At 48.2% G+C, this 12,165-nt stretch overlaps 1 protein-coding gene across 3 annotated transcripts in view; it reads right to left on the bottom strand.

Moving 5' to 3' along the window:
* The window catches only part of Snu (ABC-type transporter snustorr), a 109,821-nt gene that overhangs the window by 25,647 nt on the left and 72,009 nt on the right, over nt 1–12,165 (bottom strand). For all 3 annotated transcript variants that reach the window (XM_077691257.1, XM_077691255.1, XM_077691256.1), the window contains exon 2: nt 1,689–1,936. Coding sequence is in view for 2 of the 3 variants with exons in the window: in XM_077691255.1 (XP_077547381.1) it covers nt 1,689–1,936 (248 nt within the window). In the remaining variant the exon portion in view is untranslated. The remainder of the gene's footprint in view (nt 1–1,688; nt 1,937–12,165) is intronic.

Below are 12,165 nucleotides of genomic sequence, written 5' to 3'. Positions count from 1 at the left end.
ATATACAGAAAGAAATGCGGGCATGTCTACAATGCCAAAGAAGGCATAGGGGAATGGCTGGACTATATTTTTTTACCGTTAGTGAAATTATTATTTTTTTTTTCATATTAATTGAAGCGAGAAAGAAAGAAAGAAAGAAAGAAAGAAAGAAAGAAAGAAAGAAAGAAAGAAAGAAAAACACGCGCCCAGAGTGGGGACCGAACCCACGCCTTTCGATTAGATCTCGAATGCCTTACCAATTCGGCTATCTGGGCGACTGTGTTTTGCTTCACTTTCTGGGGTATTTATATTTACTACAATACTACAACTGTATCTGACGCTTGAGGGTGGTAGCCAGCGCCACTCAGACTACACGGGGAGAATGGGACCTTCTTTTCAACCCCCGGGGCGTGACGCGAACGTCTACAGCCTGTCATAAGCGGGTAACTGTCGGGAAACCCTCTTATGCTACCTTGGCATCAAGGCTGCCACAACCGAGGCCCTCGCTAAGCTTTCGCAGGATAATATGGTTAGGAAATGAGGGAAAATTTATATATATATATATATATATATATATATATATATATATATATATATATATATATATATATATATATATATATATATATATAAAAGGATGGTGGAAGGTTTTAAAAGGCCGCCTTTACCGTGATACATAAAAATCCGCTGTCATATCAATCTGAATACATGGGCCCAAGAACTCCGTTTTGCCCCAAATATTTTTGTAATAAGTCAAGTTTATGAACTTCTATTGTTTGCTTAGCTCCCTTCGGAACTTATGTCGCAACCATAGGCTAACACTCAAAAATGGGGCTAGCGCTCCAACAAGGAAAATAAAGCATGCACGACTGGCCGTCTAAATTCGGACCACCAGGTCGAGATTGAGGTGTCTGGTGGCAATAGTTGTAGCGAAGCGAACATAGTGCGCAAAGAAGGCTTTGTCTCGCGGCCACAACTAAGTTTGTGCGAAGCCTGCGGCAGGGATGCTGTGAACTGACACTCAAGCCCCGACAAAAAACACTAACCGGAACACCGGAATTCATTGTGCCTGACGCAGAAACGCCGCGCCATCTTGGCACATTTTCAAAGTGTGATCTTCATAATCCAAAATACGCCAAACCATTATCGCTGTATAATGCAATTACGAAGTCTATGCGTGCAGGTTTCTATTTCGGTGTTCGTGTTTCGCTTCACGATCAGCTTGCACCGAACAAGGCCGTAATGGTGGTCACAGAACAATCGAACATCATTCAGTAACGGCGGTGAACGTATAGTACGGCACGATCTACCGCTGCCCTCGCAAAGAACCAAAAATCATGGGATGCGAATGAAAGCACTACTACATTAAGTAAACACTTTCATTGCACTGGTAAGTAACTCGCAGGCAGCGGGCTTTTGACGAGGCAGCCTCTTGAATATGCTTTGTTTTTCTTCGATGTCCTCTATACTGTTCGTATTGGTTTGTCTTCCCCAGACATCGAAAGGCAACTAGGGTACGTCCAATGGAGTTAAATATGGCCTGAAATGTGCGAGGCTCTCGAAATGGCTTGCCGAGATACCTTGGAGTCAGTAAAGCAGTCAAGTCACCTTTAGTCCCAGCACTAGAGATGAGGTCCAGTGGACACCACCCTTTCCGACGTGCAGCACGAAACACGTTGGAGGAGAGAAAGCGGAGCCACACTACTCACATCTTGCCCTCGGGCAGGCCGAGGTCGATGCCTCGAAGAGTCTCGACGGCGCTCTTTCCACGTCCGTAAGAGACCCGCAGGCCGCGGACGTCGACTGCCAGCCCCTGGGACGGCGATGTGGCCGCAAGCACCGCGGCGGCAGCAGCGGCGGTCGTCGTCGTCGTCGCCTTGCCGTTGGGGGCGGCCGGCTGTGCCAGCGTCGGCGCCTTGCCGTTGACGTGCCCTGCTCCTCCGGGAGGCGTCGGGAACTGCGAAGGAGAGCCGGCGAAGCCGTTGTTGAAGGAGGCGGCATGTCGTATCCGGACCTCGGGTATGCGGCCATCCAGAGCGTGACGACGAGCGTCGGCGGACGACGAAGACGCGGCGCGTGCCCTGGCTGCCCGATCCCCGTCCGCGGCAGAGTTGTGGTGGTAGCCGCGTTGCAGGCGACCGCCGGAGTGCATGCTAGGCCAGACCCGGCGCGGCTCGCCACTGAACTAATGACCCAGAAGCCCCGCCGAGGGGTCCGCCGAGTACGGGACCAGCCGGCCTCCTCTCTCTGCTGAGACGCGCTTCTTCCCTCCTCGCGGCTGCATTCCGTTGCGGGCCGCGCTAACAGCTGGCCGCACTTGCCGCCAGGCCCAGCCGATGCACGGCCAGCGCAGCGGCGAAACTGTAGCGGCCTGCTGCCTCGTTACTTCCTCCGTGCGTTTCTGCTTGTGCGCGTTTCGGTGAATGCGATACGAGTCTCGCCCTTTCCTGCGGTTTAAACGCGATCATGTGCCGAAGTCCGGTGGCCGTTAAGTTATCCGGAGCATGCTCCGGGGCTGCACCACAGGAAACTTTTTTGTCATCCCGCCCCTCCCGGTTGCGTAAAATTCACTTTTCCATTAGTCTCAAGGTTGTACACATCACTCAAGGGCCCACTTATGCATTAGTGTATGATGCAAATAGCTTGGGCGCGTGTAACTCACTAGTAGCCCGACGTAGCAAGGCGAACTCGCTCAAAAGTTGGCGGCGGAGGCGAGTGACATGTGCAGTGTAACCAGCGGTCAGCTGGGGCGTGCTCTTTCTGGTTTTCTGCGAACGGAATTTCCTTTAACACATTGTTGTACGATCAGTTCTAGTCGCGAGTCTGAAAATCTTGCAACGCGGCTTTTGATTGGGTGATGGAACGTAAGCGGTGCGTTTAGTCACCACCCTGCGGATACGCTGAACCGTGAATGCTTGCTCACGATGCACACTCTCTCTTCGTCACATCGTAAGTTCGTGCATCTGTAACATGTCCATGTTCACCATCCCGGGCATGTTCACCAACATGTCCGGGATGGTGAAGACCTCGGCCGGGCCGGGCAAGCGCGCGTGCGAGCCCAGACCGGTGCGACAAGAATGGTGACGTCAGGTGCTACCTCCTGTCATGGCGGCCGCTCGGAGTTCGAAACCGAAACTGACACGAATAAACGACGCCGTAAATAATTGTTTACGCTGCGATCGACCTTCTAATGTGCTATTCTATGATTAGTGGGCTAACAGGCACCCAGAACAGAAAAAAAAGTAACACGAAAATCACGCGTCGCGCAAGCGTCGGCGTCGTTCGCCGGCACAGCGCGGACCCGCAGGAGAAGGCAAGTAACCACACGAGACCGGCGAAGTCACGCCTCAGCCGCTGCGTCGACGTGCGTTTGTGGACATGTTTTTGTGAACTTCACCATTCTTTTAAAGTTATTTTTGATCGTGTATGCACAGCTATTTCCGATTGTTTAAATGCAGTAATCAGGACCATAGATTCGACATAAAAAATACACTTGCCGTACTTTATTCATTGCTACGAACGCTTGCGTGCCGATTGTGAAATGCTGCAAAATGTATTTAGAGTTATCCCTGCCAAATCTGAACAAAATAAGACAGCTTTATAAACAAAAACATACTTAATACAATTGATTTCCTTGCAACTTGGTATCCTACCTTGATGTATGTTTCGTGAATTCAAAGAGTAAGCAAAACAAATTTCAGCGCTGCCTTGCTACTGAGGTTAGAGTCGAACGTCACTTGTAGATTAAAAGGCCAGGTACCCTGGCACCGTTTGTGTACACTGGTTAAAAGAAATCTGATCAAACCCTCGCCGCAAAAAACAACAACAAAAGAATCAACAGCGGGGTTTTGCCAAGATTCAAACCATAGACTTTCAAAAAAATTATAGCCGTTCCACTCAATGTGAAAGCTGTCGGAAATGCAGGGCAGTGATTCGCTATAATGGGTGGTGGCGCCGCTATCCCCTCACTGCTACCACCCTCACGCTCTTCGCTGTCCTGTCTGCCTACTCTCTTGACGAAGATACTATTCAAATTTCCCGCCTTCGCAGTGCCCGCGCGCCACCTGAAACTGCACCAGCGGGAATTCTGTTCTTTTTGTGACTGCTTTAATTTCGTATACTGGAGCTTTTTTGTGTCATTTCGAACGCGTATTTTTTTTTTTTTCTTGCGCTGCTGGAGCCTTTCGAACGCGCCATTTTTTTCTTGCGCGGCCGCTTTTTTCGCTTACTATCGTAAAAACCAACCCAACGAGCGTTCCTAACCAAATGAACGCGGGGGCTGCCGGGTGCATACACAGATTTTGCCTGAAATGTACCCGCAGTTTTCTTTGCTCTAAACAACGAGATGTATGACAAGCGCCAGCAGTTCACGAGGTTCGAACGGTTATGACTATTTAAACAGTGTGGTTTCCGAAGCCGCGGCGTGACTTCCTGACGACGATACACCAGGGTCCGGTTGGGTCCGTTATAGGACTCCTGCGCTGGAGTTTTGGTGACATGCAACGCCCCTAGCGGCTGACGCTTCTGGGTAGTACAAAAGCAGACGACCCTCGCCACCCTCCATGTGTTTCCAATTACAAGACAGAGTGAAAGTTGGTTGTGGCGCTTTGTGGCGTGTTTAAATGACTGCATACTGTATGAAATAGCCCTTAAAGTAGTTGCAAAGGCTAAAAAAAATAATATCCGCTAAAAGAAGCAGATTTGTCGGCTTTCTTTTGAGCGAGCTGTCGCGGTGGTCGCGACGTGGGACAGTATCGCTAGGTCGGGTGGTTTAACTGTTTGACGACAGTTGCAGTTTTTTCTTCTTGTATGCGGTCGACAAAGGAAAGTTCACGAGTAGCATAAACACGGAACGCTGCTCATCCTATATCCCGAGGTAACTGCAAAAGGTTGCTTCAGCGGGAGCATGCAAGCGAACGCAAGAATTGCGCAGCCGACTCAGCTGACACTGCTGGCCTGGCACCGCCTTAAGGAACGAGTGGAAAATTTGTTTCGTATTTTCGCAAACTAAATGATTCTTGCGTAACGTTTTACACCGCAGGATTTACGAACGGCAGGGTACATGTATACTAGCGAGTAGGTGCGCCAAATAAACAAATTAAGCGCTATTAAAGGACGCAAAACATGCACCAAATCACACGCCCGCTGCCTGCAGAGATGTTTACTTCTATAACATCACATAACACAGCCGCATACAGGGCGCGGGGCCCCGAATATTTACATACGATCACAACTGACTGTGTTGGTTTTCCAGTGCAGGGGTCGTCGAATCTGAACGCCGACACGGCAGTTTTGACTTCAAATAGAGTTAGACAGCGAGACAAGAACAGAGAATTGGCGTCTTCCAGTTGAATCCCCCCCCCTCTTCACACTTCGCCAGATTATTGTCAAATATTAGAATTTCGCTGAATTTTTTCTCTGCATTCAAAGCCCCCCTCCTCCTCCCACCCGATTTGCCGTCCAGCCCTCCGCCGTGTCGGCTGCATGGAACTCGGCCGTTGCTGACCCCAATTCTAGGCTATTAAGTGCAAACTCGGAATTAATGCTGCAAGAGCGTAATTACGTAAAGTGAGAGCAAACAAGGAAAGCGAGCGGCCTCTTAGTTTGCCGGACCACTTTGTTTTACGGCCACTAATTTCGGAATCGCAAAACAGATTTCACGCTTCTGACGGTCGCGGCATTTTGTCACTGAGACACGCAACAAAACGGCAAGCTAACGCTGCACCATGTATTCGTAACGGCGACGCAAACGAGCACTGTTTAATGAAAGTGCACGCATAGTGTGCAGGTACGCAAAAGAGCGGCGCACCGCAGCAGGGGAGCCTGCGGTCCGCCGGAATCGCTGGCTTTTTAAAGCGCGATCATCGCCGATTGCGTCACTCTTATTTTTTGATCGGCTGTTTTTGAGATGTCTTTGTCACGTAGAGTATTAGTTTAAACTAGAAATTTCACTTAAAATTTCACTTCGTACGACCATCGATCGGTGAACCTGCGAGTAGCAGACGCCGCCACGGTCCCGGCACTTTCGTCGGCGCTGTAAACGTGTTTAGCGCTGCAAAGCTTTTTTTACCTAATGCCAAGTTGATCGCTGAAATAGATCGGACGCGTCGGGGATGAGCTGGTGACCACGTCGCAAAATAATCGGGAGCGTCGAGCTCATTTTGCTTCTTTCAACACGGGATCCTATGGGACCCGCGCAGCTTTGTACTACCCGGAAGTACTGCCCGGAAGCCGCTTGCGCAGCGCCCCCTGGGCAGCGCAGGAGGCCTATCTCGCTGCGCCGTCTGATTCCGGCAGTCGCTTGACATCGACCGTTAGCGAGCTACGACGACAAGGCGAGCCCATGAAGGGCTCTGCACTTAAAAAGGGGCCCCAACCCCAAACCTCTCGCCCACTCCAGGAGACGTGGTGGAGGACAAGAATTCAGCATGCTAACCTTGAGTATTGTTGGGTGTGTTTTGTTTTGGTTGTATCTGAGAAATGTGGGCAGTGACGACGCTTGTTTTTTACGCACCGATCTTGGAGGCGAGGCCAATTATGCTAGTACTACACGTATACAAGCGATGAACCAAAGCTCTCTTATTTGAGTCACGAAAAGCTATCGCACATCCCCGTCTCCACTATGCAAGCCACCATAGCCGCAAATGGAATGGAATGCGCCGCTGGAATTTTGTGGTTGATAACGCTTGTTCGTCATGCCCCGATCTTTCAGACAAGCCCCATCATGCTAATACTACAAGCGATGTGGCCAGAGCTCCCTTATTTAATCGCAAATCCCCGATCTCCCCGATGAAAGCCAAACGAGGCACGAAAAGAGCGCTTTCGAACAGAAAAAGCTTGCAATTCGTCTCAAGGCAGCCGACCGATTACCGCTGGTTCAAAAGAAATTGATGGTTTTCTGCTGAAAGGACTAACCCGAACTACGAGGCGGACAGGAAATCCGTATGCTGCCTGGATGCATCGGAAAGTTTCCGATGCATCCCGAGGACGAGCGCTAACTTCCAACAAAGTTTATTTAGAGAAGCAAACGAATATATACCCGCCCCAAAACAGTGAAAAAATACACAAAATCATCTAGAGATAACACACTTGCCATACGCGAACATTCTATAGTCTCAGGAATGTCAGTGTCAGCTTCCCCTCCTTCGCTCTTTGTGATAAGGAGTTGAAATTCCTAACTATAGAATGTTCGCGCATGGCAAGTGTGCTATCTCTCGATGATTTTATGTATTTTTTCACTGTTTTGGGGCAGGGTATATATTCATTTGCTTTTCGAAATAAACTTTGTTGGAAGTTAGCGCTCGTCCTCGTCTCATCGCTTGTCTCGTCCTGTGTCTGCCTCGCGCTTAGCCTACAAGGACGCTAGGTTCCTTCGTGAGCGCCTGCAGAGCACCTACATGCACTTTGCTGGGGCTCACGAAGGAGCTGAGGACGCGCTTGCGTGCTACGAAAAGTCTGTCCGCCCAATGCTAACGAAGCTCATATCCCGATTTCACGAAGTTCTCGATGTAACAAAAAAATTCGTGGTTCTCGGTGACTTCGTTAGATCTGGTTTTAACTGTATAAGGTAATAGCACCATTCATTTTTACTTCAAGCTGATTAATGTTCTCTTTTCCTGCTCGGATTTCTCTTGCACAGATCTCAATCGGGCGGAGTGCACCTAAACAGGGAGGCAACCATGGAGCGAGAACAGTGGGAGGAGCGACGACGCGCCGCACGCATCGGAGCTTGTGTCTCAAATCTACGCGTGCTGTGGCAGCCATATTTCCGACCAGTCGTACATTTTCATAATTCATTAAAAAAATTTATTTTCAATAAACGATGCCATAAATGATTGTTTACGCTGCGATCGACCACCTAATGTGCCATTCTATGATTAGTGGGCTAGTAGGCACTATTACGAATCGGCTGATGATGATGATGATTTCTATTGGTTTCCCCTTTGTATCGGGGTGATGACATGTCATCTTACCAAAAAAGACTAATATACCTATGTTTTACACTTTTGGTTCAATACTAGCGCTGCTTAGGGCAGGCACAAAAAGCTTATTAGGCACAAAATACTTTTTTTTTTCTGTTACAAGTGGTAACTGTCCTAGGCAATATTCCCCTCTCTGCTTTTCGTCCACCAGCATTCTAATCTTCTTTTCGTCCCCTCGACAGCCTTGAAGTTAACTTCCTCTGTGATACCTTTAAATCCTAGGGCTTCTGACAGCCCAATATTCCCTTCATGTAGATTTGGATGGATACCCTCACATTCTAGCACGATGTGCCGCATAGTTTCTGTTTCTTTTCCGCAGACCACGCATACCCCATCATTTTGTGAATACTTCCCCACAAAACTCTTAGTTCGCAGGCAACCCGCTCTAGCCTCAAAAAGCAAAGCACTGCCCTGGGAATTATCGTAGAAATTTTCCTTTCTGATGTTCATCTTCTCAGCCCTGTACATCTCTAACGACGTTTTGGCTTCCATTTTTTCCCTCCATTTATTCGTTTCAATCTGCCTTGCCTCTTTTTTGGTTACCTTGGCTGTTTTGGATTCCCCACTGTTCTTTCCGTATTTCATCGTTAGCCTTCTAGTCTTTCTTAACCACTGCGTGTCCACGCTTTTCAAGTATAGGTACCTAAAACCTTAGCTGCCCACCTTCGCCCGCCCGCCGCAATGCTTCGGGCTTTGTGTCGCACTCCTCGGCAGTGTGGCGAAGCCCCCACTACGCGCGCCTTTCGAGCAGGCCTTCCTGTCGGTGACTCACGCTTGCAGCCAACGGATCCAAACACGCCGCTACATGTCTGGGACAGCCGGGCGTGATTCAAACTTCTCCGCAACGGCTTTCGCCGTTGCGGAGACTTCCTCTCTCGCCTCTCTCGGTCTCAGCTTGCGCCGCTACTACCGACCGCTCACGAACTCTGGAAAGACTGTTCCGTGTGTCTGCACCGTTCATGTCGTGTGAACAATCTAGAGGGATCGCGTGTTTGACCGTTAGCGCTTTGGGAAGAAATGAGATCCCCCCCCCCCCCCCTCAAGCGCTGTAAGTCAGTCCTGTTTGAGCAGTGAATCAATGCTGTTACTCTGCTCGAGTCGTGTACTGTACGCTCGCCGGTCGGGGCATTATTCTGTGGCTTCGGTTCACCTCTCGCCATGCAGTAAACAATTTAAGTTTGCCTTCGGGTTCTGGTCATCTTCAAGTCAGCAACATTGGCTGGCCGCTCGCTACACCACGCTACCACACGCATGTCGGAGGCGACGGAGCTCGGCTCGGGTACGCCTGCTAGTATGCAACAGTACCCATAGCAGCAAAGAAAACGTAACACGAAAATTTCGTGTCAGTACTCCTTTAAGGTATTTGGTATCTCCCTTCTCATGAATCAGAATTATGTTGGCGTTTTTCTAGGTTTTGGCACGTTTAGTGTCTTTAAGAATTCTGGAAATAGTGCGGCAAGTTTTTCCAGTACAATAGGGTCATTCCATGCCAAACGTCCCAGCCGTAAAATCGACCATCCCGGATTTGTTCCACAAAAATTGTTGGTCATCCTCGCATAACCCACAATGCTCCCTGAAAGTATTGCTGTCCAAAAAAAAAAAAAAACTTTTTTTCTAGCGGCCCTTTTACCGCCGGGGTTTAAATCAAACTTACGCCTGTGAAAAAATTCATAATAAAGTCACTTCTTTTATAATGGCCACCATTTGTTGGGAACATCATGTTGAGGCCCTGGGATGCCCTATACCGCATTTTCAAAATGTTTTTGCGTTTCTTTGCTGTCATTGCGCCATTCAGAAAATACACGGTCGAGCATTTGCAAACAGTTTTAGCAAATACGAGCACATTCGCTCAGCCAATGAAGCATTTGTTTCTACATTTAAGCTTTGTGGACAATTGGCAAAAACTATATTTACGCTGAAAAAATGTGAAATGGGCGAGAAAACGTGTGTCAAGCTTGGAAAAATCTCCTTTCTGGCCAATATTCACCTTGAAATAGTGCATTGTTGTGCTCGTAGTAAAAATATCAAATACAAGCCATTCACTAGTACAAATGACCGCAGTTTATTCCAGAAAGTTTAATCAGAACAGTTTTTGTTTTAGCAGAGAAAAAAAATCAATTTGTTCAGCGACACTACTTCACCCTGTTGTTCCACAGAGCGTCTTCTCTGCACAGCATGCGCTTGCCTGCATGAAAGACGCGCGAGCCAGCGGTACAAGAATACACTTCCCCGCAATGGTATTTCGTAGCGTCAGTACCGGACAAAGGAATCATTCGCGGGTTAGTGGGAAAAGTACAACGTGGAGCTAGCGGTGGTGCGCGCATTCCATGAGTACGGGTAACTCAACGGCTGGACATTATATGTGCATTTAAAGCATCGGGTTATGCAATTCCCGCTAACGCATACACATAAACCCGTTTAACTCGATGACTCCGCCTTTTATTTCGTAATTTTCGGCATACTTAAAAGATACCACGTATAACCTACCCTGCTTGTTTAAATGCACTTCCAAGTTCCGTGTCCAGCCAGCCGTTGAGTTACCCGTACTCATGGAATGGGCGCACCACCGCTAGCTCCACGTTGTACTTTTCCCACTAACCCGCGAATGATTCCTTTGTCCGGTACTGACGCTACGAAATACCATTGCGGGGAAGTGTATTCTTCTACCGCTGGCTCGCGCGTCTTTCATGCAGGCAAGCGCATGCTGTGCAGAGAAGACGCTCTGTGGAACAACAGGGTGAAGTAGTGTCGCTGAACAAATTGATTTTTTTTCTCTGCTAAAACAAAAACTGTTCTGATTAAACTTTCTGGAATAAACTGCGGATATTTGTACTAGTAAATGGCTTGTATTTGATATTGTTACTACGAGCACAACAATTCACTATTTCAAGGTGAATATTAGCCAGAAAGAATATTTTTCCAAGTTTGACAAACGTTTTCTCGCCAATTTCAGTTTTTTTCAGTGTAAATATTGTTTTTGCCAATTTTCCACAAAGCTGAAATGTAGAAACAAATGCTTCATTGGCTGAGCGAATCTGCTCGTATTTGCTAAAAATGTTTGAAAATGCTCGACTTCGTGTATTTTCTGAATGGCGTAATCACAGCAAAGAAACGCAAAAATATTTTGAAAATGCGGTATAGAGCAGCCCAGGGCCTCAACATGATGTTCCCAACAAATGATGGCCATTATAAAAGAAGTTACTTTTTTATGAATTTTTTCACGGGCGTAAGTTTGATTTAAACCCCGGAGGTAAAAGGGCCGCTAGAAAAACAGAGGTTTTTTTTTTTTTTTTTTTTTTTGGACAACAATACTTTCAGGGAGCATTGTGGGTTATGCGAGGATGACCAACAATTTTTGTGGAACAAATCCTCCGGGATGGTCGATTTTACGGCTGGGACGTTTGGCATGGAATGGCGCAATATCACCCCCCCCCCCCCCCCTTCCCCCTTTAAACGATTTACTGCAGAGGCATCTTCACAGTGGCTGTGGCCTCGCTGGGATGTCATCCATTTAGGGGACCTATCGTAGAAGAAAAAAAATCGCCGCCTGACTGGCAAATGCAGCTGATCTTGTACACGTGAAAAAGAGCTCCTGCACGAAATATTTTATTCGATTTAGGGGTTTTCAACATCAGCTGCACTGCAAAAGTGCCCTTTGCAGAGCCGCTTCGGAGATAAGCCAGTTGAAGTCTTGTTTCCCCGGGCAGGTACGCCGCCCGAAGACCTCACACTGGAAAACCCGTTCATTGGAAAAATTGGTCCTTGCCCCCCTCCCCCGTCACCCTTGCTTTCATATGGAGGCCACCGAACCAGGCGAACATTTCAGGGATGTTCTAAAGTGGCCAAAATGCCTTTTTTTTTCGTCTTTGTTTGTTCCGCAATGGTACCCGTGTTTTTGTAGCATGGACAGCCTCAAGCGTGCTTGTCCGTTCCCTTTGTAAGCTTTATGTTTATGCCACGCGGGTACTCACTCACCGCGAACTGGTGAAAAATTCATGATAAAAAGGTGCAGCGCTAGAAAGCAGCAGCTGCTCTCGAAGCAGCAATTAGAGTGCGCCTGTTTGGTGATATTGCCCGAGGGGCCTGCCGAAATGGCGGACGGGCAGTCCTCAGCGTGGACCTCGGCGATAATTAGCGCGTTCGTCGGTATCGGCTCGTACCACGTGTCAAGCCGCATTAAATACCGCGGTTCATCAACCCTGCG

Source organism: Haemaphysalis longicornis, unplaced genomic scaffold, assembly GCF_048455015.1.
Source record: "Haemaphysalis longicornis isolate Haplotype H1 unplaced genomic scaffold, Haemaphysalis longicornis Haplotype H1 scaffold_10, whole genome shotgun sequence".
Taxonomy (NCBI): Eukaryota; Metazoa; Arthropoda; class Arachnida; order Ixodida; family Ixodidae; genus Haemaphysalis; species Haemaphysalis longicornis.
Note: the sequence above shows the minus strand (reverse complement) of the source record. Positions and strands in the feature narration are given on the sequence as shown.